Source organism: Opisthocomus hoazin, chromosome 1, assembly GCF_030867145.1.
Source record: "Opisthocomus hoazin isolate bOpiHoa1 chromosome 1, bOpiHoa1.hap1, whole genome shotgun sequence".
NCBI classification, from domain to species: domain Eukaryota; kingdom Metazoa; phylum Chordata; class Aves; order Opisthocomiformes; family Opisthocomidae; genus Opisthocomus; species Opisthocomus hoazin.
Genome location: NC_134414.1, coordinates 2,262,915 through 2,290,719, shown reverse-complemented (window position 1 = coordinate 2,290,719; position 27,805 = coordinate 2,262,915). Strand labels below are relative to the sequence as shown.

The window sequence follows — 27,805 nt, the reverse complement described above, 5'->3', positions numbered from 1 at the left end:
TTCGACATTCCACATTTTATTGAGTCTGGCTGGATTAAAGGGTTAGTTGTATGGTACATGAATTCAATAAATATTTAAGAACTGGATGATGAAGACCCATCGCATTAGAGTGGGGAGTTAAGTACGTGGATAAGTAAAAATTTATTATTTTTAAAAGATCAAATAACTAGCTAGGGTGGATAAATGTAACTCCTGAAAAAAAAAAAAAAGATGGTGTGTGCACTTCAGGTGGCTTTCTGGCCAGGGACAGCACGGAAGCCCATTACCAGCAAACTGACTGATAAATTAGAGCGGGTTCTTAACGCAGAATAAAATACACGGCAGCAGTTCTGCCATTTCCTGCTCAGAACTGAGAAGGAACATTTACCAAGAGCAACGCTCCGCCCTGCCAGGCTGGATGGAGAAGATGGACTCTCCAGGTAGCAACGCATCTACCACCAGTAGGCTCCTTCAAAAAGCGTTTTGGGAAGGGGACAGGAGGGGTCAAGGAGATTGCATGGTGGGAGAGGGTTCTTGCTGGCAGACGAGCACACGCTCCAGCTTTCTACGCTGAACAGAAATTGCTCCTTTGCCATGCCAGACAGCGCAGCAGGCGTGAGACACCTAGCTTAGGGATGTTCTCCCGCCGTCTTATCACAGCAGAGGGAAAAATATCGGTCAGGTCTGCTTCTTCCCTCTTTTGTAAATGAAAAGAATTGTCTGAAGTCCCCTGGACAGATCTCCAGGTGAGTGGCGTTGGCACTTTCCCTGTCTGTTCAGAAGGCCGGCCTACAGGTTTCTATGTAAGACCACGCAAGAGCACTGAAGTTTTCAGGAAGCCCAGCTACTAAAGCAATATACAAACTTCTCACGCACCCTACCCCTACCTGTGCACCAACCCCAGCTGGATGGGGAAGCTACAAGACACTAGTGTGATCACCCCTCCTGCCACGGGTCCAGCAAGCCTCCACATCCTGAAGTTATACTAGATGCTTCCATCCGAGGACTCCAGCCAGGTGGAACGGCTTTGCTGGCGCTGCAGGGCGGCCCTGTTAGGAGCCACACATCATACACTCATCCCGGTTCTCCAGCGAGCACACCATGGCTGCTTTATTCCTCTCCTTCTCCTCCTCTTCCTTGGAGGCCTTCTCCCGCTCTCGGAGTTTCTCTTTGTTCAGGGTGAACTGGATGGGGTTCGCAGCTGGTTTTGTCCTAAGGTAGTACATGCCCGTCTTCAGACCCTGCAGAGCGAAAGCGCCAGCCTAAGAGCTGCAATCAGCTGCAGGCCAGGCCAGCAACGCCGCCACGCTCTGAACCACTGAGGCCAACCCCCCCTCAGCCCACACCACCGCAGCGGCCTCACTGGGACGTCCAGCGGTCAGGATTAACGGGAGCGATGCTACAAGCATCCACGGCTTCACTGCTCAAGAGAGATATTCCACTAGCAGGACTGGATTCTCGGAAGGAAACGACCGGTGACCCTTCTCAGAACCAGTGAGACCAACTTCTTGGCAGACCTTCTCAGCCCCCATTTGCTGTCTGTCCTGAGCAAGCCTCCCCGCCCGCCGCTGCCCGGTACCTGCTTCCACCCGTAGAAGTGCATGCTGGTGAGTTTGCCGTAGTTGGGCTCTGCGATGTGGATGTTGAGAGACTGGCTCTGATCGATGAAAGCTCCTCTGTCGGCTGCCATCTTCAGGATGGTTTTCTGGGAGATCTCCCACACTGTCTTGTAGAGTTGCTTCAAGTCATCGGGAATCTCTGGGATGTTCTAAAATGAACAGGAAGAGTTTTCCAACGCAGTGTAACCAGTGACTGCCCAAATGTTCATATTTATAAAAGCAAATGCTTCACCAGTTCCTGAGACTTCAGAAATCCTGACCAGAACTCAGGCTCTTGGCAGCTGAACTCTATCACTGAACCCAAGCATTCTGTATCTGAAAGCACCCAAGCATAAAGAAACCTTACAGGACAGCTTATTCTGGGGAATTTTAGAGAAAAAGCCGTTTGCAAAAAGTCCTAAATAGCTGGGAGGTCTTACAAAAAGCAGTCCAGCAGCTAGCAGCCGCCCCAAAGCTCATGACAAGTGGGATGCACTTTGTTCACGTGCGTGACTCCACGCACAACAGTCACAGCAGCATTTCGAGCTCCGCAGCACGGGTGATCCATCCCACACAGACTCTTCTACATGGATCGGGACGTCACATACTCTGCTCCTGCCTCCAGCCTGCTCCCTGCTACGAAATTAGCCCTTCACAATCTTTATGGTAATGAGAACCCAGACATTTGCAGAATCTGCATAAAGCAGCGCAGCGTGACTCGGTGTTTGTTCTAGCAATAATCAGGAGCACATTTCCATTGGGCTTCTCTGACACGGGCAGGCTCCAGCAGGGACAAATTACCACTGAGATCAGACACATGTCCTCCTATTTCCAACGGAACTGCGACACACGACAGCTTCTCCTCCCCGGGCTGGCCGAGTCGCTCCTACACAGCAGACCTCGAAAGCGCTGCACGGCAAAGCAGCTGCCCCGTCACCCAGCCTAGGAGGAATCCCTGCGCCGCGCTCCCCGGCTGCTCACACACACCTGGATAGAGCCGTTGTGCGCAATGATTTGGTTTTTCATCTCCTCGTTCCACAGGCCCCTCTCTGTGAGATCTTTCAGCAAGTGTGGATTCACAACCTGTAAGGGGAAAAGGCCACAGAAGGAAAGCACTGCATGTTCTGCTAAGCTGTGCCTTCTGGCACAGATACACCTACCTCGAGGGAACAAACCCACCCCAACGTGCACAGGCTTTTAAACAGTTAAACCAAACCTTGCACAGCACTGACAACTTCCACGCTTCTGCCCGCACTGAGGTACGCGTGGCACGAGGTTGAAACAACAGGGTAACCACAAAGGCTGCTTGCAGCGCCTGGCTGACACCAACCTGGGGCTGAACTCGTAGGACAGTGATGGCAGAAGTTATGGGACATTACAGATGAGAAAGGGGAGTGTATGGAACTCCCCTGCGTAAGGGACAGCAAAAGATGTGAAAGGGAGAGACGCTGGCTTACCAGCGCCACTGACCACAACCTGAATTACCAAACCAGGGCATAAACAATCATCAAGACTGGGGTCAGAAGGGGAAAGGACAAAACCGGTGCAGGCTGTTTACTTGGGAAGAAAAAACAGCCAAGTTCTGCTTGCTGGGACCGGGGGTACCTGTCCAGCAGCCCTGCACCTGAGCTCCACAGTGCAGCAGGTCAATAAACCCGTGGCTCCGACCTGACCACACGCGTCTGGTTTGATCCCGCAGTCAGGAGGACACGGAGAGCTCTCCCTGGCATCGAGGAGGGGGCACCTCGGAGGGGACGGCCTGACCAGTCCTCCCTAACACCCAGGTACTCCCACTGCCTCACCGAGGGGTCTTTGCTAACTCCAGCCTCCAGAACTCAAATTGTTTCATGCTCTTTCCCAAAGGACAGACCCCTCTGCCTACAGAAAGCTTTTGATGACCCCTTCAGATCTCTTCCGTGCTTCACCTACAGCTCTTTCCTCAGGACTGTGCAAAGCAGCACTGCGGTCGCAGTTACTCTTGCCACAGCATGCCTGTCCCTTCAGTAATTCCACTAATCACCACTCATTTAGCAATTATTCCTGCAGGTCATCTTGAGGCTTCAGAACATTTTTTTCCAGACAAAAGCAGCGTTTCTTTACAATATGGCATATTCCATAACGACTGTCAGGAGGACGGGGCCAGACTCTTCCCAGTGGTGCCCAGCGACAGGACAAGGGGCAATGGGCACAAACTGAAGCAGAGGAAGCTCCAGCTGAACCCGAGGAAGAACTTCTTCCCTCTGAGGGTGATGGAGCCCTGGCCCAGGCTGCCCAGGGAGGCTGTGGAGTCTCCTTCTCTGGAGATATTCCAGCCCCACCTGGCCGCGGTGCTGTGCCCCCTGCTCTGGGTGACCCTGCTTGGGCAGGGGGTTGGGCTGGGGGATCCCCAGAGGTCCCTGCCAACCCCCACAATTCTGTGATTCCATGACTACTGGGGAATATGCAAAACTGCACTAGGACAGCACATTGTGCAGGCCAGATGTTCCCCTCGGCGCTTTTGGCCTTCGACATAAACGTCTGACTTGAGTTATAGAATCACAGAATCATAGAAAGTTTTGGGTTGGAAGGGACCCCTAGAGATCATCTAGTCCAACCCCCCAGTTACCAGTAACGCAGTTACCAAGCGTGCAGCCTCCATCTTGTCATTTTTAGCAGTGAAAGTCACCAGAGATACGAAAACAGAAAAGCTCTTTCCCACGGCTGCCTCGCTCACCTGAAACTCTCCCGAGAGGACTCTGCGCGTGTAGATGTTACTGGTGTAGGGCTCAATGGATTCGTTATTGCCCAGGATCTGAGCAGTAGAAGCAGTTGGCATTGGAGAGAGGAGAAGGCTGTTTCTGACACCGTATCTGGTAACAGCAGTCGAGAGTTAGCAAGCTCCAACCAGGTGAGACAAGACAGAAAAGACCCAAGAACAGCACAGTTTTAATACCGTCTGCAAAGAGCTAAGAGGGCCAGCATAAGGAACTCTCAGCTTGTCAGGGTAACCTGCAAACCCTCAGATTACCTGCAGTAAAAAAGTCCTAGGAACCTCCACTAAACTTGTAACATGGCTCAACATGGAAGCGTAACTAAAGCCTTTGCTATTTTCATCTTTAATCAGAGGCTTTCCCAAATTATTTAGTCGTGAGAAAGCGAGCACAGGAAAAAAAAAAAAAAAAATCTGTCAGGCACTCGTCAGCTCGACAGCCCTCAGGCAAAACCAAACCGAGCAGCCCACGAGGAGCCTGAGACCTCTCCTACACGAGACAGTAAACAGAGTTACTGAATTTAAAAGCCAGACCCACACAAACTGAACAAGCGACGGGCGCTTCACGCTTGCGTGGCTCCTCTCTTGAGGACGCCCAAGGCTCAGCTGCGTTTCCCTGCCGGTGCGGGAGGAGTTCCCAAGCCCAGCTGACTGCCTCGCTCGTCACTCTGCTCGTTTAATTGGAACACAAACCGTTCTGCTGCTGCATCCACGATGAAATGAGAGCTCAGAGTCCAGAGGGTGGGCTCTCTCTGGCTTGTAAGAAGAAAAGTGAAAGCAAGCCATCCACAAAACAGTTTTGAAGAAAGATCTGCTGCGGCGCCTGGACAAGGTCCTGTGCAGCCTGCTGTAGGTGACCCTGCTTCGGCAGGGGGTTGGACTAGATGACCCACAGAGGTCCCTTCCAACCCCTACCATTCTGTGATTCTGTGGGGGAAACGCATAAGGACCATTTTTACCCTTGCCCCGACCTTTTGCTTTCAGTCAGTCAGAACGTATCGCTCGTGTTTCACATCTAACACAAACTGTGCAAGACTACTCACGTAGCAATCTTCTCCTTTAAAGCCTTCCAGTCCCAAAGGTCAGACGGGGTGACATTCCACATGTCATACTGCAGAATCTGAAGAACACAGGTGTAGACTAAATTAGTCTAAATTTTCTCCACGTTTCATAAATCTCATTGTAAATTGACCTGCTATTCCTGTTAACTATTCTCTACAGTTCTGCCTCAGTGAAGCTCCTGTACCATAATCTTACACTCAACCTTTAACTGCACTAAAGGGGACGGCCACACAGGCTGAGTGCTGCTCTTCTCTTCTTGCTCTCCGCACCTCAGCTTAACTTCTGCATTTCCTCTGCACTTCAGAAGCCAAATGATGGAGGAAAACTGAAGCACCACTTGCACTGCTGCGATATTATCAGCCGACGGTGTTCCAGTCCCACATCTCCTTCTGTACTGAGGAGCAGGCACAGCCACGTTACCTCCTTTCCAGAGCTTTGGCCCTGACACAGCACAGGTCCTGGTACTTACTCCTTTGCTGACAGGAGAACCCTCGTACGTTTCATAAGGTCCTTGCTCCTTGGCAAGTTCACAGCTGGCTTCCAAAGCACCATAGTAAATGGTCTCAAAAATCTGCTGGTTCAAGCGCTGGGCCTCGGGACTTTCGAAGGGGCACCTCATCAAGATGAAGGCGTCTGCCAGACCCTGCACACCGATGCCAATGGGACGATGGCGTCTGTTGGAGCGTTCAGCCTGCAGGACAGCAAAGAGAGGGACTACCTTTAGCAGAACTACACAGAATCACAGAATAAATAAGGTTGCTGATGACACCAAACTGGGAGGTGTGGTAGATACACCAGAAGGCTGTGCTGCCATTCAGCATGACCTGGACAGGCTGGAGAGCTGGGCAGAGAGGAACCTGATGAGGTTCAACAAGGGCAAGGGCAGGGTCCTGGCCCTGGGGAGGAACAACCCCGTGCATCAGTACAGGCTTGGGGTGGACCTGCTGGAGAGCAGCTCTGCGGAGAGGGACCTGGGTGTCCTGGTGGACGACAGGGTGACCATGAGCCAGCAGCGTGCCCTGGCTGCCAAGAAAGCCAATGGGATCCTGGGGTGCATCAAGAAGAGTGTGGGCAGCAGGGCGAGGGAGGTTCTCCTTCCCCTCTACACTGCCCTGGGGAGGCCCCATCTGGAGTCCTGTGTCCAGTTCTGGGCTCCCCAGTTCAAGAAAGATGAAGAGCTACTGGAGAGAGTCCAGTGGAGGGCTACGAGGATGATGAGGGGACTGGAGCATCTCTGCTACGAGGAGAGGTTGAGGGAACTGGGCTTGTTCAGCCTGGAGAAGAGAAGGCTGCGAGGGGACCTTATAAATGCTTACAAATATCTGCAGGGTGGGGGTCAGGAGGACGGGGCCAGACTCTTTCCAGTGGTGCCCAGTGACAGGACAAGGGGCAATGGGCACAAACTGAGGCACAGGAAGTTCTGTCTGAACATGAGGAAGAACTTCTTCCCTCTGAGGGTGCCGGAGCCCTGGCCCAGGCTGCCCAGGGAGGCTGTGGAGTCTCCTTCTCTGGAGATATTCCAGCCCCGCCTGGACAAGGTCCTGTGCAGCCTGCTGTGGGTGACCCTGCTTGGGCAGGAGGGTTGGACTGGGGGACCCACAGAGGTCCCTTCCAACCCCTACTATTCTGTGATTCTGTGAAAGGACCTCCGAGAGGAACTGTCATCCATATCACAGAATCACACAATGTTCGGGGTTGGAAGGGACCTCTGGGGGTCACCCAGTCCAACCCCCTGTCGAAGCAGGGTCACCTACAGCAGGCTGCACAGGACCTTGTCCAGGCAGGTCTTGAATGTCTCCAGAGAAGGAGACTCCACAACCATACCATTGCCTTAACATTTATGAGCCATCCATTCTACTATTCTGTGATTCTGTGATTCTGCTGCAACAACCCACCTTCCAGTTCTGCTCTGTTGCCCACTGTTTGCTGTTTGGTGGGGCAGGAATTTGAGGACCCAAATTTTTAGAAGTGACCACTGATTTTAATCGCTCAACCTGACAAAGGGAGCCACGATTTAGAAGTGAACACTGAGCACTTTCTGAAAAACAGCCCCAGGAAAACATTTAAACTCATGCACTCAAATTCTACATGCTAGAGAAACCTGATCTTCATCCTGTGTGGAGGTTTGGCTCCACACTTCGGGTATTTTATTATTCCCTCCTCTAATGCCCAGCTCTGCTGCTTGCCTTTCCATGTTCTTGCAATGCAACAAACCCTACTCCCATTCCTCTTCAATAATTACCAACCCTCTCCCCAATTTTCCTTCCAGAAAGCTGCCTACGCACCCTCCCAAAAACGCATAAAACCAACAACTGCAGACTGAGTGACAGCTTCTTGGGCTCTTTCCAGGATTCTTATCTCTTGTTCCACTTCCCACTCTATTCCTAGTGCTCTTCTGTGCTTTGTTGAAATCCTCACACATGAAAAAATTGCAACCACAGAACCATCGCCAGGGGAGGCTTTTTCCACAACTGCTTCACTAAGGAACTGTTCTGGGTTGAAGCTTAAGAAGTCACTAACAGAATCACAGAATGGTGGGGTTGGAAGGGACCTCTGTGGGTCCCCCAGCCCAGCCCCCTGCCCAAGCAGGGTCACCCAGAGCAGGGGGCACAGCACCGTGGCCAGGCAGGGCTGGAATATCTCCAGAGAAGGAGACTCCACAGCCCCTCTGGGCAGCCTGGGCCAGGGCTCCGGCACCCTCAGAGGGAAGAAGTTCTTCCTCGGGTTCAGCTGGAGCTTCCTCTGCTCCAGTTTGTGCCCGTTGCCCCTTGTCCTGTCGCTGGGCACCACTGGAAAGAGTCTGGCCCCATCCTCCTGACCCCCACCCTGCAGATATTTAGAGGCATTTCGAAGGTCCCCTCGCAGCCTTCTCTTCTTCAGGCTGAACAAGCCCAGCTCCCTCAGCCTCTCCTCGTAGCAGAGATGCTCCAGTCCCCTCCTCATCCTCGTAGCCCTGCGCTGGACTCTCTCCAGTAGCTCCTCATCTCTCTTGAACTGGGGAGCCCAGCACTGGACCCAGCACTGCAGATGGGGCCTCCCCAGGGCAGAGCAGAGGGGAAGGGTCACATCTGCAAACGGGTAGTTAACAGAACTCCCAGCTATTAGCCAAAGCCGGTTTACAAAATCCCTCGCTGATTCCTTCTGCCCAAGACTGAAGTGGGACTGCTGCAGGACAAGGGGCCCTCTGTCCCCAGACTCTCGCCATGCCTTCAGCCCCGTGCCACCTCGGCACGGCACTCACCTCTGGCACAGGGTAGTAGTTGATATCGATGATTTTGTTCAGGTTTCGGACAATAACTTTAGTGACTTCAGCCAGTTTCTTGAAATCATACGTATGCTCTGAAGTGACATACATGTTCAGGGCTATAGAGGCCAAATTACAAACGGCAACCTGGGGAGAAAACACAGTGAAAACACAGTGAAAACACAGTGAAAACACAGTGAAAACACAGTGAAAACACAGTGAAAACAGGCAGGCCAGTCAACACCCCATGCAAAAAGCCACCGTCTCAGTCCCAGAGCATGCTCTCTGTCCAAACTATATGGAAACAAAGAACCAAGCAACACACAAGGCTGGAAAATGCACTCCTCATTTCTCTGCTATCTTATGAGTTGTGGAAAGAGTAACAACAATTCAAAAAGGTTTAGTACATCCCATTATCACCATAAAAATTCAGTTCTCTGGCTTGGTCAATCTCATTGTCCATAAAGCCATCCAGAAACCCAGCCTAACCATCTCCTGTGTTGCCAGAACCAGCAGCTGATCTCAGTGAGATCCAAACTACCTCAGGGCATTTTTTGGAACAATTTTTCACCATAATATCATTTCCAACCCCAGGAGAACTGAAACAAGTAAGCTGTAATTTCTTGTGCAGCACAGGCAGGCAAGATGGCTCTCCGTCTCTTCTAGACTACTCAGGATTTTATCAATGTGCCAAGGAGCGTGAGCCAAAGAACAAATAGTGGCTCAGGCAGCAGAAACTGATACTTCCAGCTACCACGGCCTCAAGAGCTTTCCTGGCCTAGAAGAGCTCACTGCTGTATTAGCACCAACTCATTTCTATGTCCTTCCCTCGCCGTCGGTAGCAATGCTGTGGTCCGAACGCAGCACACCCGTAGAGCACCAAGATCAGGGTGGTACATAGGGAACACAGGGGGAACTGATACCAAAATGTGAGTCTTGGGGGTAAGAGAGGCATGGGTTTACTAAATCATTAGCTGAAGGGGTGCTTACATCAGCTACCAGCAAGCCAAAGAGCTCACTGCTCCCTCAAGCTTTCAGAGGTTTGTTTTGATGGGTGTCCTGTTCTACATCAAATCCTCCACGGGAGTCGGAAGGGAGGGGAAACCCCCACACACAGAGCAGGTGGAAGAGTTGTAAGTACTCAAAGCACCCCCAGAATTTTCTTAGCTACCTGTTCCCTTCCTCAACCAACAGTCAGGCACATCCTAGTAGGCTGCAACAGGAGCAGTCACAGAATCCCAGAATCCCAGCATGGTGGGGTTGGCAGGGACCTCTGGGGATCCCCCAGCCCAACCCCCTGCCCAAGCAGGGTCACCCACAGCAGGGGGCACAGGACCTTGTCCAGGCGGGGCTGGAATATCTCCAGAGAAGGAGACTCCACAGCCCCTCTGGGCAGCCTGGGCCAGGGCTCCGTCACCCTCAGAGGGAAGAAGTTCTTCCTCATCTTCAGCTGGAGCTTCCTCTGCTCCAGTTTGTGCCCATTGCCCCTTGTCCTGTCGCTGGGCACCACTGGAAAGAGTCTGGCCCCGTCCTCCTGACCCCCACCCTGCAGATATTTGTAGGCATTTATAAGGTCCCCTCGCAGCCTTCTCTTCTCCAGGCTGAACAAGCCCAGCTCCCTCAGCCTCTCCTCGTAGCAGAGAAGCTCCAGTCCCTTCCTCATCCTCACAGCCCTCCGCTGGACTCTCTCCAGTAGCTCCTCATCTCTCTTGAACTGGGGAGCCCAGCACTGGACCCAGCACTGCAGATGGGGCCTCCCCAGGGCAGAGCAGAGGGGAAGGAGAACCTCCCTCGCCCTGCTGCCCACACTCCTCCTCATGCACCCCAGGATCCCATTGGCCTTCTTGGCACCCAGGGCACGCTGCTGGCTCATGGTCACCCTGTCGTCCCCCAGCACTCCCAGTCCCTCTCCGCAGAGCTGCTCTCCAGCAGCTCAGCCCCAGCCTGTCCTGGTGCCTGGGGTTGCTCCTCCCCAGGGGCAGGACCCTGCCCTTGCCCTGGTTGAACCTCATCAGGTTCCTCTCTGGCCACCTCTCCAGCCTGGCCAGGTCACGCTGGATGGCAGCACAGCCTGCTGGTGTGCCCACCACTCCTCCCAGTTTGGTGTCATCAGCAAACTGGCTGAGGGTACACTCGTAACTCTTCATCCAGGTCGTTGATGAAGAAGTTAAACAAGACTGGGCCCAGCACTGACCCCTGGGGACACCACTAGTTTCCAGTTACCAGTCACAGCTCTCCTAAACGCTACAAGTTCCTGTTCTCCACCTACCTCATCGTTGCTGGTATACTCCACTATTTCTGTACACAGGTTGCTGCATTTGATGGTCCCCAGGTTCTGCTGATTGCTCTTCCGGTTGCAAGAGTCTTTGTAGAGCATGTACGGCGTGCCGGTCTCCGTCTGAGATTCAATGATAGCGTACCAGAGCTGCTGGGCCTTCACCACGCGGCGGACACGGCCTTGCTTCTCGTAACTGCAATGGGGCACACGTTGCTTAGCATTCCCCAGGTTCTCCAAGGACAGCAGTGGAGGACAATCACTCTTAACACAACAGCAGGTTCTCAGGCAGGTAAGACCCCATTCACTTCTGAACTGTGTGAACTCTGTCCTTGTTTGAAGGCAACAGAAACCTTCCACTACAACAACCCTACACAGCTTGTTCAAGACAAAGCCATCAACCACTTTACGCAGGGATCACTTCAGAATTTCCTTCTAACAAGCTAAAACAATCGTTCATGCACAGTTCCACCTTGAGCAGGTCATGCTTTGAAGCAAACATAAGCTAACATCTAAACAACATAAGCAAACATTACATAAACATCCACATAAGTAGTCATTCCCCATCCTTTTATCAGTATGATAATGGAATCACAGAATCACAGAATCCCAGTATGGTGGGGCTGGCAGGGACCTCTGTGGGTCCCCCAGCCCAGCCCCCTGCCCAAGCAGGGTCACCCAGAGCAGGGGGCACAGCACCGTGGCCAGGCAGGTCTTGAATATCTCCAGAGAAGGAGACTCCACAGCCTCCCTGGGCAGCCTGGGCCAGGGCTCCGGCACCCTCAGAGGGAAGAAGTTCTTCCTCGGGTTCAGCTGGAGCTTCCTCTGCTTCAGTTTGTGCCCGTTGCCCCTTGTCCTGTCGCTGGGCACCACTGGAAAGAGTCTGGCCCCGTCCTCCTGACACCCACCCTGCAGATATTTAGAGGCATTTCTAAGGTCCCCTCGCAGCCTTCTCTTCTCCAGGCTGAACAAGCCCAGCTCCCTCAGCCTCTCCTCGCAGCAGAGATGCTCCAGTCCCCTCCTCATCCTCACAGCCCTGTGCTGGACTCTCTCCAGTAGCTCCTCATCTCTCTCGAACTGGGGAGCCCAGCACTGGACCCAGCACTGCAGATGGGGCCTCCCCAGGGCAGAGCAGAGGGGGAGGAGAACCTCCCTTGCCCTGCTGCCCACACTCCTCCTCATGCACCCCAGGATCCCATCACCCTTCTTGGCAGCCAGGGCACACTGCTGGCTCATGGTCACCCTGTCGTCCACCAGGACACCCAGGTCTCTCTCCGCAGAGCTGCTCTCCAGCAGGTCCACCCCAAGCCTGTCCTGGTGCCTGGGGTTGTTCCTCCCCAGGGGCAGGACCCTGCATTTGGCTTTGTTGAACCTCCTCAGGTTCCTCTCTGCCCAGCTTTCCAGTCTGTCCAGGTCACGCTGAACTCCCTGACAACTTCCGAGCCACCACACAAACCTGGGCTTTGGCTCCCAGCTCCCACACAACAAGGCCAGTTCTGTGAAGGGACGACCACTGCTTAAAAACCTACTCACTTTTCTTACCTTTCATATAGTTTCTCAAATTCCTCTCCCCAGACCTCATCTAGGCCAGGACACTCATTTGGACACATTAAGGACCAGTCCTGTAAGAAGGAAAAACACTCTGAGAAAATCTTCAGGCACCCTGTTAATTAAAGGCATTCAACTTCATCAGCAGATCCTGCTGGACAGGAACGTGCAAACTACGCTTCCCATCCCGAAAAACTAGGAACCAGCTCTGTCAGCAGTTATGCAGAAGATGTTTATCAGACTAGTCAGATTTATTTAAAGATTAATTATATGAACATTTATGTCCAAACTGCATTTTTAGTCTTGAAATGACTGGTTCTCAAGCTATAGCCCATTTTAAAGCAAATACAAGCAGTCATCAATTTACTGGGCAGATTTTGATGCTTTAAGGAACTCCAGAGTAAGAATTTAGCGTAACAGGGTCGGTATGTCAGTCATGGGCTGCAAGATTCACAGAATCACAGAATCACAGAATGTGAGGGGTTGGCAGGGACCTCTGTGGGTCACCCAGCCCAACCCCCTGCCCAAGCAGGGTCACCCAGAGCAGGCTGCACAGGACCTTGTCCAGGCGGGGCTGGAATATCTCCAGAGAAGGAGACTCCCCAGCCTCCCTGGGCAGCCTGGGCCAGGGCTCCAGCACCCTCAGAGGGAAGAAGTTCTTCCTCGGCTTCAGCTGGAGCTTCCTCTGCTTCAGTTTGTGCCCATTGCCCCTTGTCCTGTCGCTGGGCACCCCTGGAAAGAGTCTGGCCCCGTCCTCCTGACCCCCACCCTGCAGACATTTAGAGGCATTTCGAAGGTCCCCTCTCAGCCTTCTCTTCTCCAGGCTGAACAAGCCCAGCTCCCTCAACCTCTCCTTGTAGGGGAGATGTTCCAGTCCCCTCCTCATCCTCGTAGCCCTGCGCTGGACTCTCTCCAGTAGCTCCTCATCTTTCTTGAACTGGGGAGCCCAGAACTGGACACAGTACTCCAGATGAGGCCTCACCAGGGCAGTGTAGAGGGGAAGGAGAACCTCCCTGGCCCTGCTGCCCACACTCTTCTTGATGCACCCCAGGATCCCATTGGCCTTCTTGGCACCCAGGGCACGCTGCTGGCTCATGGTCACCCTGTCGTCCACCAGGACACCCAGGTCCCTCTCCGCAGAGCTGCTCTCCACCAGGTCCACCCCAAGCCTGTCCTGGTGCATGAGGTTGTTCCTCCCCAGGGGCAGGACCCTGCATTTGCCTTTATTGAACCTCATCAGGTTCCTCTCTGCCCAGCTTTCCAGCCTATCCAGGTCACGCTGAATGGCAGCACAGCCTGCTGGTGTGCCCACCACTCCTCCCAGTTTGGTGCCATCAGCAAACTTGCTGCACTGAAGCACTGAAGCAAAGCACCCCACTGGAGTACTCCAACTCCACTCTCTGCCCACACAGCCCAGTTGTCAAACCAGGCGCAGAAGCTCTTTCAGCAAGTCCCTTTGCTGCTAGGAAGATGGCTCTGCAACCTCTCGTGAACTCCATCCCAGGGCTGATCACCTGTTTCTCCGTTAACAGACCCATTCTGCACCAACCAAGCTTCTTACCTGGTTGGTTTCAACTCGCTTCATGAAGAGATCAGGAATCCAGAGGGCAAAGAAAAGGTCTCTGGCTCGCTGCTCTTCTTTTCCAGTGTTCTTCTTTAAGTCAAGAAACTCAAAGATGTCCAAATGCCACGGCTCCAGGTAGATGGCAAAAGCCCCAGGTCTCTGAGAGATAAAACACAGCCAAGATCAGAACAAATCGCCCTTGAAAATAACAACATCTCCTGCACTGCTCCTGAGCGCACACAATACCCTAAACTAACTGGACCTTAGATTCACAGCCTCGTGAAGCCAATTCTGATATGCTTTTCTGCGTTATTGTTGCTCTCACTTATTGGAACTGGGCCGTGTTACCAGCTCCACATTCTTAATAAATATTATTTAGTACCAAAAAGGTATTTCCTCTGCGTAAACAGGAGCTTGACAGATCTTAGGTTTACTTCTTGTGTCATGTCTCCATTGACCTCTGGACTATGTGAAGACAAAGGATACAGATCAAGAAGCTCTCTACAGTCTTACACCTTAAATCACCGCAGGGCATTCGAGGAGTGACTAATAACCAGCCCAAGAGGCTGCTCTAACATTTGCATATCATGCAGCAGACATGTACCAAAAGATATATCTGCGTGATAAAACACAGTGAAAGGGGAACCCCAGAATATCAACAAGAAGGGGAAAAAATGCCCTGTTTTAATTACGTGTCACCTACAACCACTTCACCAGCTCACTGATGATACTGGGGTCAACCTTTCACAGATGTGGAACCCCTCTCTCTGACCTGAGGTTCCCTTCTTGACCCTAAATCAACAGAAAGCCGGTACCTTGTTTCCGCCTTGATCCACGTAACGGGCAGTGTTGTTGTAGACCCTCAGCATTGGAACAAGCCCATTGGAATTTCCATTTGTCTGCAGACGCACAAGAAAACCATCAATACTCAAAAGTAACAGCCTCAAGAGATGGGCCTACATTTTCTGCACGTCTTTCAGCAGTCAGCAAAACTCTAGCGCTGAAAGCCAGGAACCGACCACCCCAATCAGTTCTTTGGTAGTCCCTTCCCCTTGCTTTTTTCTTCTAACAGACAAATATATATATATATATATATCAGCTATTGGTCCCAGAGTTAATAAAACATACCTTCTAACTTCTTTCCTCTACATTATGTAATCTAAAGGCTTGCAGAGGTTACATACACAGTGACAAAAAACCCAAACACACATCCACAGATGATCTTGAGCAATTAGACATACAAAAAGGAAAAGGGCTAACGGACGAGTCTCTAAGTGTATTCATAGAATCACAGAATCCCAGCATGGTGGGGGTTGGCAGGGACCTCTGTGGGTCCCCCAACCCAGCCCCCTGCCCAAGCAGGGTCACCCAGAGCAGGCTGCACAGCACCGTGTCCAGGCGGGGCTGGAATATCTCCAGAGAAGGAGACTCCACAGCCTCCCTGGGCAGCCTGGGCCAGGGCTCCGGCACCCTCAGAGGGAAGAAGTTCTTCCTCGGGTTCAGCTGGAGCTTCCTCTGCTCCAGTTTGTGCCCGTTGCCCCTTGTCCTGTCGCTGGGCACCACTGGAAAGAGTCTGGCCCCGTCCTCCTGACCCCCACCCTGCAGATATTTAGAGGCATTTCGAAGGTCCCCTCTCAGCCTTCTCTTCTCCAGGCTGAACAAGCCCAGCTCCCTCAGCCTCTCCTCGTAGGGGAGATGTTCCAGTCCCCTCACCATCCTCGTAGCCCTCCGCTGGACTCTCTACAGTAGCTCCTCATCTTTCTTGAACTGGGGAGCCCAGCACTGGACACAGTACTCCAGATGAGGCCTCCCCAGGGCAGTGTAGAGGGGAAGGAGAACCTCCCTCGCCCTGCTGCCCACACTCTTCTTGATGCACCCCAGGATCCCATTGGCTTTCTTGGCACCCAGGGCACGCTGCTGGCTCATGGTCACCCTGTTGTCCACCAGGACACCCAGGTCCCTCTCCGCAGAGCTGCTCTCCAGCAGGTCCACCCCAAGCCTGTACTGCTGCCTGGGGTTGTTCATATGTTGCTAATACATAAATAAATTGGAACTGTCTGATCAAACAGTGGTAGAAGACCCTCTTTTTGGAAGGGCTTCTATTAGGAAGCCAAAACACCAAGAAAAAGTGACCTTTTTGCCTTAGAGCATACTGAAAAGGGAAGGACGACTGAGCTAGACTGACTGCTGTGTCCAGCTGACTCGGTAGAAGCAGCACGGGTTTGGCAAGTGAAATAGAGACATTTCCTGAAACTGGAAGGTTAACCTCTGGTGGGAACACCATCTGCACGCTTACCCCAGCGATGTAGCTGCCTGTGGCTCGGATACAGCTCACAGCGAGACCGATCCCACCAGCAGACTTTGAGATCAGCGCACACTGCTTGAGAGTGTCGTAGATCCCCTCAATGCTGTCATCCTTCATGCACAGCAGGAAACAACTGATGGAGACAAATAGCTTCAGCACACAAAGATTAAAACAAAAAAAAGCCGAGAAGTATTTCACTGGGCTGCAGAAAAACAAGGGTAAGCACTGAATCTTTAACATGCTATGCAAAGCAAACAAATGAAGCAAAACCATAGGCTGCAAAGTGGAATAAAGGACAGTTTCAAAAAACATCATGAGTAATAGTTGTATTACTGATACCTGTGTTAGCAAAACACAACATTTTTATAAACATATTAACCATGCTTGCTACTTTGAACATATTTTAGAAAACAAGTACCAGGATTCATTTTGTAATCTACAGAAGACTATGCATATAAGTAACTTTTAAATAAAATATAGCCACGTAAACATTTCCATTACAGAATCACAGAATAGTAGGGGTTGGAAGGGACCTCTGTGGGTCATCTAGTCCAACCCTCCTGCCGAAGCAGGGTCACCTACAGCAGGCTGCACAGGACCTTGTCCAGACGGGTCTTGAATATCTCCAGAGAAGGAGACTCCACAGCCTCCCTGGGCAGCCTGGGCCAGTGCTCCGTCACCCTCAGAGGGAAGAAGTTCTTCCTCATGTTCAGATGTTTAGAAGCTTACAGAAACCCATGCATTTTTCATAGAATCATAGAATAGTTTGAGTTGGAAGAGACCTTTAAAGATCATCTAGTCCAACCCCCAAGTTGCCGGCGAAGCGGCTGCGACCGCGAGTGCGCGGCCCCGACCCGTGCGCCCCTACACCTCGGAGCAACTCATGAAATCCGACAGCACCTTCTCCAAACTTCATAAACCAATCACCAAAACACAGCTACTCTTTTTAGAAGCTGTGAAAGCATTTCACTTGGACAGACTCGATCTCCAACACTTCACCTTCACCCAGCTGTGCATTAAGCAAACTTCAAAGCCAAAGGTACCTGGAAAGCTGAGGCCGGTTGGTGCCCGCGTTGAACAGCGTGGGGGAGGCGTGGGTAAACCACCTTTCAGACAGAAGATTGTAAGTCTCAATTGCAGCATCAATGTCACTTTTGTGGATCCCCACCGCCACCCTCATCAACATATGTTGAGGACGCTCAGCAACTGAAGACCAAGGGGGGAAAAGAATGACGTCAGTACGACATTTACCATTAGCACAGACAGATGCAGAGGTCACAGCAATAAGCTACAGAAGACGTGCGACAGGCCACTTGAGCCACAGTTTTCATAGAATCACAGAATAATTCAGGTCAGAAGGAACCTCCAGAGGTCTCTAGTCCAATCTCCTGCTCAAAGTCAGCTAAGAGAATCAGACCAGTACGCTCAGGACTTCATCCAGTCAGGTTTTGAAAAACTCCAGGACAGGGACTGCATAACCCCTCCCAACAACCTGCTCCAATGCTCAACTGTCCTCATGGAGGGGGTGTGGGGGGAACCCCACCTGTATTAACAGTTAAAATCCAATCAAATATCCAATCCAGCACCCAACTGCTCTCTCAGTTTATTATATTACAAATAACCTCTCAGACCTTCTGGTGTCCTAGGCTTTTCGTGCTAAGGGCCTGCAGTAACTGATAGCACAGAGGCTCTTTCAACTTAGTTAAGTGCTTAGCATTATGGAACAAGTTATCAGCTGGACAGGAGACACTTCATCTTCTAAACCCCAGATAACGTGCAGCTTTCCAAGCACTAGGGTCCTTCAAACAGACAGGGAAAGCACAGTTGTCCAGGTCACACCACCAGTATTTGGAACACCCAAGAAAACTAGCCACAGGGCTGCTCCTTAATGCTCAACTGTTCCTCATGCCAGCACACCACTGCCACCACAGATGCTCAGTTCTTAGCCTAAGAAAGGAATTTGTAGATGCCCAAAGAACACTTACTACAAACATGTTGCTATTTTTTAAACCAGTACTCGGTGCTTTCACTGGGTTGCTTTATGGAAAGCTATGAAGTAGCCTGTTTGCCTCCTCAACCCCTGCTCTGAGCCTTGGTCTTGACTTTTAAATAATACTTTAACTCTATACAGACAGTTCTTACCTTTTGAGTTGATTTTCAGCAAGTAGGAGCGTTCTAGAGTCTTTAAAAAAAAGAGAATGCATTTTAGTAGACATGCAGATCTCAGTTTAAAAAAAAAAAAATCCTATTAACTCCAAACTCCAGCATCATCATGCACCTTATCCCAGGCTTCAAGAGAAGCACCAACCCTGCACTCCGCTTCTCCTCTAGTTAATGACACAGGATATTAGGTAACTAATGACTGAAAAGTCCACTGTAAGATTCCAGCACTGGGGACTCTACACTTTGGAGTACGGAGCGGCAGTGGAGCACGCAGGCTCAACGCTGCCTCTCAGCCCACTGTGAATTAAGGCTAGGATACAAGGGAGGGCTTGTTCTCCACAATCCCACGCCTCCTTAAAGTATTATCAGTTATACTACGATACGGCTTTCCAGAAAACCCGTACCACAGTCCGCAGTGCTGGGTGTTGAACACACAAAATGACAAATACGGCAAGCCTGGCACCAGAGCAGATTCCCTTTAGGCTTGTGCCTAATGGATTTCAGCAGTAATGACAGGAGGGGACGTCAGGAACTGCGTATCTACACACATCTATCAACACACAACCCTTCTAGGACCCCTCTTTCCATCCTTGCCTATGCTGTTTCCGCAGCCACTCCGCTCTGGACCCACACGAGTTGTTTCCTCATTGCAAACTACTTCCCCTAAAGCAGAAGGCACAGAATCACAGAATCACAGAACGGTAGGGGTTGGCAGGGACCTCTGTGGGTCATCTAGTCCAACCCTCCTGCTGAAGCAGGGTCACCCACAGCAGGGGGCACAGGACCTTGTCCAGGCGGGGCTGGAATATCTCCAGAGAAGGAGACTCCACAGCCTCCCTGGGCAGCCTGGGCCAGGGCTCCGGCACCCTCAGAGGGAAGAAGTTCTTCCTCATCTTCAGCTGGAGCTTCCTCGGCTTCAGTTTGTGCCCGTTGTCCCTTGTCCTGTTGCTGGGCACCACTGGAAAGAGCTTGGCCCCATCCTCCTGACCCCCACCCTGCAGATATTTGTAGGCATTTCGAAGGTCCCCTCGCAGCCTTCTCTTCTCCAGGCTGAACAAGCCCAGCTCCCTCAGCCTCTCCTCGGAGGGGAGATGCTCCAGTCCCCTCACCATCACGTGTGGTGATGGAAACTCAAGGCAAAGACCCGCAGTTCTTGCAGAGATTCACAAGAACCATCTGAAGCACCCGGTGCCACGGACAAGCTAAATGCTCTCCAGCCAACCCTCCGGAGAGCCCACTGCGTCATGCCCTGAAACAGCTCAGCGAAGAACAGCGTGTTATGAGGGGAGCAGGAGGAGCAGATGGTGGGGGCACAGCAGACCGGACTGGTTGTGGGGGAGATGTTCCAGCAGCGTGGAAGACGACAAAGGCGTGGGATGACACGCTGAGAACAACTGCTACACAAAACAACGGGGAAAACCAAAAATTCCTTTTTTGGTTTATTAAGAATCAGGTTATTTCCTTGAGGAACGGCAGGAGCTGGAGAGCTTTCACCAACGTTCAGCGCTATCCGCTGCGAAACAGCCAGAGCCCCACAGTTAAAATATTGAAGCAGCCAAGGGTACACAACGCAGCCAAGAAGAAAGTACACGATTCACCCAGTCAGGCAACCTCTTTGTGCAGGTGCTCTTTGTCTTTCACAAACCCACTAATGTCCCACCTACTCCAGTGCCCTGCTGGCCCAAATCTAGATGATTCTGCATGTATTCCCATCCTTCCCACAAGGCTCAACCCCAGAACAACGTCAAAATAGCAATCTTCATTATCATGAGCAATGTGCTTTTTACCTTAAAACCGAAATAGTTGTAGGAGAAGTCTCTGTCATAGATAATGGCAGAATTCAGGCGCTGAGAGGAAATAATAGAGGGAACAATTAAATTTACAATCAGATTTTTTGTGCCTCACATTTCGGTGTAACAATGCTATCGTTGTTTGGCAGTTCTGGCCTCACAGGTCTGGTGAAATCGATACCTTGTCAGAGGGAACAAATTAGGAAAGAGCACTTAGCCTGAAACAACCAATGCACAATTTTTCCCAGGCACAATGCACAATTGCTGGCTACGTTTTACTGAAGTCTCTAACGAGACGCTAGGAAACACAAGATAGAATCAAAATTTAAACGTGACTTCCCCATAAAGACACAGACCTGGAACGACTTGAAATCAGAAGCCAGACCTCACCTCTCCCTTCTGCGCACACAAAGCAGATTGCTACATCAAAAGGTCCTTTTTCCTCAAATTAATTAGTTGTGCTGATCATGACTATGAGGAAACCCAAGAAATCAGATTCTACTACAGAAACTTGCTTACATGAAGGAAATTCCTATATCCTCTCTTTTAAACTCTCCAGAACAGAGCAGTTGTCACCTGCACTGGTTTCTGCGTTGGCTTTTTGTCATAAACCAGACAGAGCTTCCTTAAAAATTAGAAAAATAAATTATCTGAACTAGTATATTGAGTTTTTAGAAATTGGAAGTGAAAATAATGTTACGTACATCTTTGTTGGCCAAAACTATGTCTAGAGTTTCTTTGGAGATCATTGGTGAGTGTTTCCCGTTGTGAGGGTTTATGTAGTTGTAGAGATCATCCATCACATCTGCAACAGAAAGGTATTTAATAAGGACATCCCCAGACCCATACAGGCATCACCCGTGGTTTGTGTGCCAGGATTTAACAGGCAGGACCACCCACCCTCTAAAATAACCCCCCTCCACCTCTACAAACACATAACTTTTCTCCTACCTGCTCAGAACTATTAATAACGTTACCCTTAAAAACACACTTCTCTTACAACATTTTCTGATAGAATTTATAACACATAATAAATGCTAAAGAAAGCGGGTGCAACCTAATTTCATCAGTTACTTTTGTCATCAATCTGACAGATACTTTTAACAAAACAGGCAATGTTATTTTCCTTCTGACATGCCTAAAACTCATGTTTTTCGTCTCCATGGCATTTACAGTTAGCCTGGGTACTTAGTAACTTCTGCTTAAGAGAGAGATTTCCATATTTACATCCTCGAAACTCCTACTCCCTTTCTGACTAACAGCTACCCAAGTGCCCGCAAAGAATCACAGAATCCCAGCATGGGGGGGTTGGCAGGGACCTCTGTGGGTCATCTAGTCCAACCCCCCTGCCCAAGCAGGGTCACCCACAGCAGGCTGCACAGGACCTTGTCCAGGCGGGTCTGGAATATCTCCAGAGAAGGAGACTCCACAGCCTCCCTGGGCAGCCTGGGCCAGGGCTCCGGCACCCTCAGAGGGAAGAAGTTCTTCCTCGGGTTCAGACGGAACTTCCTGTGCCTCAGTTTGTGCCCATTGCCCCTTGTCCTGTCACTGGGCACCACTGGAAAGAGCTTGGCCCCATCCTCCTGACCCCCACCCTGCAGATATTTGTAGGCATTTATTAGGTCCCCTCTCAGCCTTCTCTTCTTCAGGCTGAACAAGCCCAGTTCCCTCAGCCTCTCCTCGTAGGGGAGATGTTCCAGTCCCCTCATCATCCTCGTAGCCCTGCGCTGGACTCTCTCCAGTAGCTCCTCATCTTTCTTGAACTGGGGAGCCCAGAACTGGACACAGTACTCCAGATGAGGCCTCACTAGGGCAGTGTAGAGGGGAAGGAGAACCTCCCTCGTCCTGCTGCCCACACTCTTCTTGATGCACCCCAGGATCCCATTGGCTTTCTTGGCACCCAGGGCACACTGCTGGCTCATGGTCACCCTGTCGTCCACCAGGACACCCAGGTCCCTCTCCGCAGAGCTGCTCTCCAGCAGGGCCGCCCCAGCCTGTACTGGTGCATGAGGTTGTTCCTCCCCAGGTGCAGGACCCTGCATTTGCCCTTGTTGAACCTCATCAGGTTCCTCTCTGCCCAACTCTCCAGCCCGTCCAGGTCACGCTGAATGGCAGCACAGCCTGCTGGGGTACCCACCACTCCTCCCAGTTTGGTGTCGTCAGCAAACTGGCTGAGGGTACATTCTAACTCTTCATCCAGGTCGTTGATGAAGAAGTTAAGCAAGACTGGGCCCAGTACTGACCCTTGGGGGACACCACTTGTCACCAGCCTCCAACCAGACTCAGCGCCGCTGATGCCAACCCTCCGAGCTCGGCCATTCAGCCAGTTCTCAATCCACCTCACTGACCACTCATCCAGCCCACACTTCCTCAGCTTCCCTAGGAGGATATCATGGGAGACCGTGTCGAAGAGCCTTACCGCTGAACACTTTCTTGGTTTCTTTGTGCAGATTGGACACGGCAATCCTTGCTGCCAGGATGGCGTAGTCAGGGTGCTTGGTGGTCAGGGTGGCGGCCGTTTCAGCAGCCAGCGTATCCAGCTCCACCGTCGTGACACCACTGTACAGCCCCTGAATCACCTTCATGGTGATCTGGGCCTGAAAAAGAAAAGTCCTGGAGGTTAGCTACCTGTTGTTGGGGTAAAAAAAAAAAACGATCGAAACATCAGGATTTTTTTTAAGATGTAAGATATGCTTCACTATACACAGTACCATTCACTCTGTTTTAGTAGAAAAGCAAATTAAAATGCCTAAAACTCTTGGTTAAATACTGATTCCTAAAATTCTAAAGCAATACTGGGGCAGAAGGGAGAGTGAGGAAAGAGTGAAAAAAGCAGAAACTTGTCAGTCCAGAAACATTAACAGTTTTTTCTCCGCAGACACTCTCCTGAAGGCTAGACTAGACAGAGCAGCAGCAAAGTTAATGGAGAGAAAAGTCAAATTAAAACAGTACTTGCTTGGGAGTTTCGAAACTCCAAATGAAGCTTGACTTTATAAATGCCTGATGAGACACAGAAGTGCTACGCTTCAAATCATTTTGTGACAAGAGCAAAAAAAAACCCAGCCCTGGAGGGGACAGAATGGCTTTTGCTTCATGGCTTAACCTAATCTTCATCCGCCAGTTGGGACCTTTGGTGGGAAAAGACTTTTGCACCTACCCTCTCTAAAGTATTTTCTGCTTGTCTCTCAAGCATTCAGCACTTATCACCCCAGGGAAGAGCACGTTCTGCACTGGAGAAGAGAGGTCTTATCGAATGTGGTAACTACCAAGTACATTGGCAGTGCCAGCAGCCTCACAAAACCCAGACGTGTCGTTTTCAGACCTCACTCTCTGAAAGGAAGCACGTTAGGTCAGGGATTTTTAGTATTGGCTTTAAAAAACATAGAGAACTGGCTGAAGGGCAGAGCTCAGAGGGCTGGCATCAGCGGCGCTGAGTCTGGTTGGAGGCTGGTGACAAGTGGTGTCCCCCAGGGGTCAGTACTGGGCCCAGCCTTGTTTAACTTCTTCATCAACGACCTGGATGAAGAGTTAGAGTGTACCCTCAGCCAGTTTGCTGATGACACCAAACTGGGAGGAGTGGTGGGCACACCAGCAGGCTGTGCTGCCATTCAGCATGACCTGGACAGGCTGGAGAGTTGGGCAGAGAGGAACCTGATGAGGTTCAACCAGGGCAAGGGCAGGGTCCTGCCCCTGGGGAGGAACAACCCCAGGCACCAGTACAGGCTGGGGCTGAGCTGCTGGAGAGCAGCTCTGTGGAGAGGGACTGGGAGTGCTGGGGGATGACAGGGTGACCATGAGCCAGCAGCGTGCCCTGGCTGCCAAGAAAGCCAATGGGATCCTGGGGTGCATCAAGAAGAGTGTGGGCAGCAGGGCGAGGGAGGTTCTTCTCCCCCTCTACACTGCCCTGGTGAGGCCTCATCTGGAGTGCTGGGTCCAGTTCTGGGCTCCCCAGTTCAAGAAACATGAGGATCTACTGGAGAGAGTCCAGAGGAGGGCTACGAGGATGAGGAGGGGACTGGAACATCTCCCCTACGAGGAGAGGCTGAGGGAGCTGGGCTTGTTCAGCCTGAAGAAGAGAAGGCTGCGAGGGGACCTAATAAATGTTTACAAATATCTGCAGGGTGGGGGTCAGGAGGACGGGGCCAGACTCTTCCCAGTGGTGCCCAGTGACAGGACAAGGGGCAACGGGCACAAACTGAAGCAGAGGAAGCTCCAGCTGAACCCAACCCGAGGAAGAACTTCTTCCCTCTGAGGGTGCCGGAGCCCTGGCCCAGGCTGCCCAGGGAGGCTGTGGAGTCTCCTTCTCTGGAGATATTCCAGCCCCCCCTGGCCGCGGTGCTGTGCCCCCTGCTCTGGGTGACCCTGCTTGGGCAGGGGGTTGGGCTGGGGGATCCCCAGAGGGCCCTGCCAACCCCTACCATTCTGTGATTCTGTGAACATGTGGCGCAAGAAAATCTGAGTCCAAAAGGAGAAACTCAGTTCCAGGAGGGGAGATGTCACACACTACTGCACAGCAAATAAGAATGCAGCGCTTCATATAAGATTAGCTTCCTTATTAAGACAGGGGTATTTATTTCTAAGAGTCAGGACGACTAGGAATCTGGCTTCTGCCCTCATCACCAATCCCCTGTGACACTGAGGTCAAGTCAGTGTGCTTTGCTTTTCAATAACCAAGCCACTCATGCTCCTCCTCCTGCTCTCTCTGGCTGAAGAGCGCTACTTCTTGGTACAGAACGAATGTCAAATATTTTACAGATGGAATTTAAGACATGAAAGCAGATTATTAGATCTTGGAGATGGGAAGAGCCTAAGCTGGCAACTCCAAATGAACAGACCGGGGCTGCACATCTGCCTAAAAATCTCGCAGAGATCAATGGATCCAGGAGAAAGTCATCCTCTGCACAGGCTTTGGAAGGAGAAGCTTACACGGGTGGGATCAACGTGCCCTCATAATCCTGTGCAGCTCGGAAAAACAGAGATATTACAACGACAGGGAAGGTTATGGCAGACAGAAAGGGCACCTGGTTTTACTACAAGAGAATCGAGAGCTTCTTTCCCTATAGCATTGCTCAAGCTTTGCAGACTGAAATGGAGAGCAACCTACCAAAACCAGAACATTCAGAACAGCAAAACAACTCTTTTTTAGCACAAGCAGCTCAACTGCTTCAACAAGGTTTGAGGTAAATGCAATTTAGAGTAGGCAAAGTGATTTTCCTCCACCCACAGTCTCAGACTCTGCATCTGTGAAGCAAAAAACCTCAGAACACCAAAAAAACAGAAGAAACACTTTATGAATGCATTTGGCACCGCGCTCGGCTTTCGCCACGGAGAGTAACTGGGTAACAGCGGGTCCCCGCCGCTGGCTTTTGGCAGAGGTCCCCCCCAGGGGCAGGGAACAGGACAGCAGGACGAAGGACAGACTCACGGGATCGACAAAGTCAGCGTTGAGCCCATAGCAGAGCTTCTGGATGCGCGACGTGATCTTGTCGAACATGACACGCTCTTGGCGTCCATCTGTCGGGGGAGAGGTCACTGTCACAGCGCTCCCGTCACAACACAGAACCAGGTCAGCGCAGCACCCTCCCACCCAGCACCTCGCACGAGAAGCCAGCCCTCTTTTGGGGGAACTGGGGTGGGAATCACAGAGGACAACCTGTGTGGGTTCTCTGTTCAGGCCCAAGGAGCAGAGAGGCTGTCCCTCCACCCCAGCACACTCTTGCTGCAGGTGATCTACCTTTCTCCGTGGGATCCCCCTCTCAAGGGTGCAGGGCTCGGTATAGCGTAGAAATAAAACGAGGGAGCTCACACTCTTTCAAGAGGAACAGGAGTACCCACTACTGGGCCAAGAAATTCCCACCCCACTACACCTAAAACTTTGCACACACTCAGTTCTCAGGACCACCGGTGCAGAGATGGACCCCAGCTGATGGCCAGACCCCCAAAAGCTGGGGGTCCCTCCTCCAGCCAAGCCCTCTCCTTTGATCAGAGTTGCGGGGACCAAGCCCAAAGCTCGCTGCTGGGTGGGCGGGGGTCTCCCAAAGCAAACCGAGGTGTCTCACCCCTCACTCTGGGTGTCACAAGGGGAGCTCCCTCCCTCCGGGGTCCCACCAGTGCAGACGGGGTGCCATCCCCTCACACTCGGTGTCTGCCCCCAAAGCAGAGGGGATCCCACCCTTCTGCCCTCGGTGCCATGAAGGAACCCCCCCAAAACAGGAAGGGTGTCCCCCATCTACTCACTGTAGAGAGTGAGCAGGTGGGGACCCCTGCTCCCATGAGAGGGACCTCTCAAAGTAGAGGGGGTCCCATCCCCAACACCGTGTGCCATGAGAGGGACCCCCCAATGCAGACGGGGTCCCATCCCCTCACACCAGGCACCATGAGAGGGACCCCCAAAAGCAGATGGGGTCCCATCCCCTCACACCGTATGCCCTGAGAGCGACCCCCCAGAACAGATGGGGTCCCATCCCCTCACACCAGATGCCATGAGAGGGACCCCCCAATGCAGATGGGGTCCCATCCCCTCACACAGGGTGCCATGAGAGGGACCCCCCAAAACAGAGGGGGTCCCATCCCCTCACACAGGGTGCCATGAGAGGGACCCCCCAAAACAGAGGGGGTCCCATCCCCTCACACAGGGTGCCATGAGAGGGACCCCCCAAAACAGAGGGGGTCCCATCCCCTCACACCAGATGCCATGAGAGGACCCCCCAGAACAGAGGGGGTCCCATCCCCTCGCACCGGGCGCCATGAGAAAGCCCATTCCCCCCCCGGTCAGAGGGGTGACCACATCCCCAGACCCTCGGTTCCCCGAGTGGAGACCCCCACCCCCACCCCGCCGAGCACAGGGGTGACCCGACCCCCTCCCCCCGGCGCCGAGGGACGCCCCGCGCCCGGCCGGTGCCCCCGCGTTGGCGGGGCCCTCCCCTCACCGCGCTTCACGACGTGCATGGCGGCGGCCGGCCTCCCCGCGCGCGGGTCCCCCAACGGCTCCTCAGCGCTTCCCGCTCCCGCCAACCGCGCTGACCCCGCCGCGCCGCCGTAGCGCTCCACCCCTCCCGGCTGAGGCCGCGGGCGCCATCTTGCCTCCGGGCACCGCCTCCTGCTCCGGCCCCTTCCCCCGCCGCCACGGCTGCAGCGCGGCCTCTCGCCGGCAGCGGAGCCTCGCCCCTACCTCCACCCGCGCCTCGCCCCGCGTCCTCCCGGGTAACACCACACCGCCGGGGGAGGCCGCGCCGCTTGCCCGCTTCCAAGATGGCGGCCGGCGGCGCGGGGGGAGGCGGCGGGGCGGGAAAGGGCGGTTCGCGCGGGCGCGACGTACGGAGCCCGCGAAGGGCCAAAACGCCCTCGTCCTGCCGTAGGCAGTGCAGCAATACCAACGGCCGTTATAACGTTGCTAAAGCAAGGCCCGGGCATATTTAATGCGATCCAAGAAGCCAGCGGCGGTCCCGCAGCTCCCGGCCTGCCCATGCACCCCGCAGAGGCCCAGTCCCCTGGGGCAGAGGCCCGTGAGGGCATGGCAGCCTGTGCG

The 27,805-nt window shown here is 52.5% G+C and overlaps 1 protein-coding gene across 2 annotated transcripts; it reads right to left on the bottom strand.

Annotated features, from left to right (window-relative positions):
* Nucleotides 1-27,466, bottom strand: RRM1 (ribonucleotide reductase catalytic subunit M1). 2 transcript variants are annotated; one of them, XM_075414344.1, is made up of 19 exons: nucleotides 27,449-27,466; nucleotides 25,703-25,791; nucleotides 22,697-22,874; nucleotides 20,982-21,082; nucleotides 20,275-20,334; nucleotides 18,467-18,506; nucleotides 17,368-17,530; nucleotides 16,316-16,457; nucleotides 14,835-14,918; nucleotides 14,017-14,178; nucleotides 12,450-12,529; nucleotides 10,902-11,103; nucleotides 8,630-8,779; nucleotides 5,858-6,079; nucleotides 5,370-5,446; nucleotides 4,291-4,426; nucleotides 2,565-2,660; nucleotides 1,559-1,747; nucleotides 1-1,220 (listed from the first exon to the last, which is right to left on the bottom strand). In XM_075414344.1, exons 2-19 carry the CDS (start codon nucleotides 25,769-25,771, stop codon nucleotides 1,032-1,034), a joined length of 2,340 nt encoding a protein of 779 aa, XP_075270459.1. In that variant the 5' UTR covers nucleotides 25,772-25,791; nucleotides 27,449-27,466; the 3' UTR covers nucleotides 1-1,031. The 2 variants fall into 2 exon arrangements, with proteins under 2 accessions (XP_075270459.1, XP_075270451.1); XM_075414336.1 differs by lacking the exon at nucleotides 27,449-27,466 and adding an exon at nucleotides 27,207-27,338.
* Nucleotides 27,467-27,805: the final 339 nt, after the last annotated feature.

Excerpts from the sequence above, each read along its gene's own strand:
- RRM1 (XM_075414336.1), bottom strand. Across the intron at positions 20,335-20,981 it reads TAGTTTTGGCCAACAAAGAT|CGCCTGAATTCTGCCATTAT; the intron begins GTACGTAACATT and ends ATTTCCTCTCAG. Across the intron at positions 12,530-14,016 it reads AGCGAGTTGAAACCAACCAG|GACTGGTCCTTAATGTGTCC; the intron begins GTAAGAAGCTTG and ends TCCTTCTTACAG.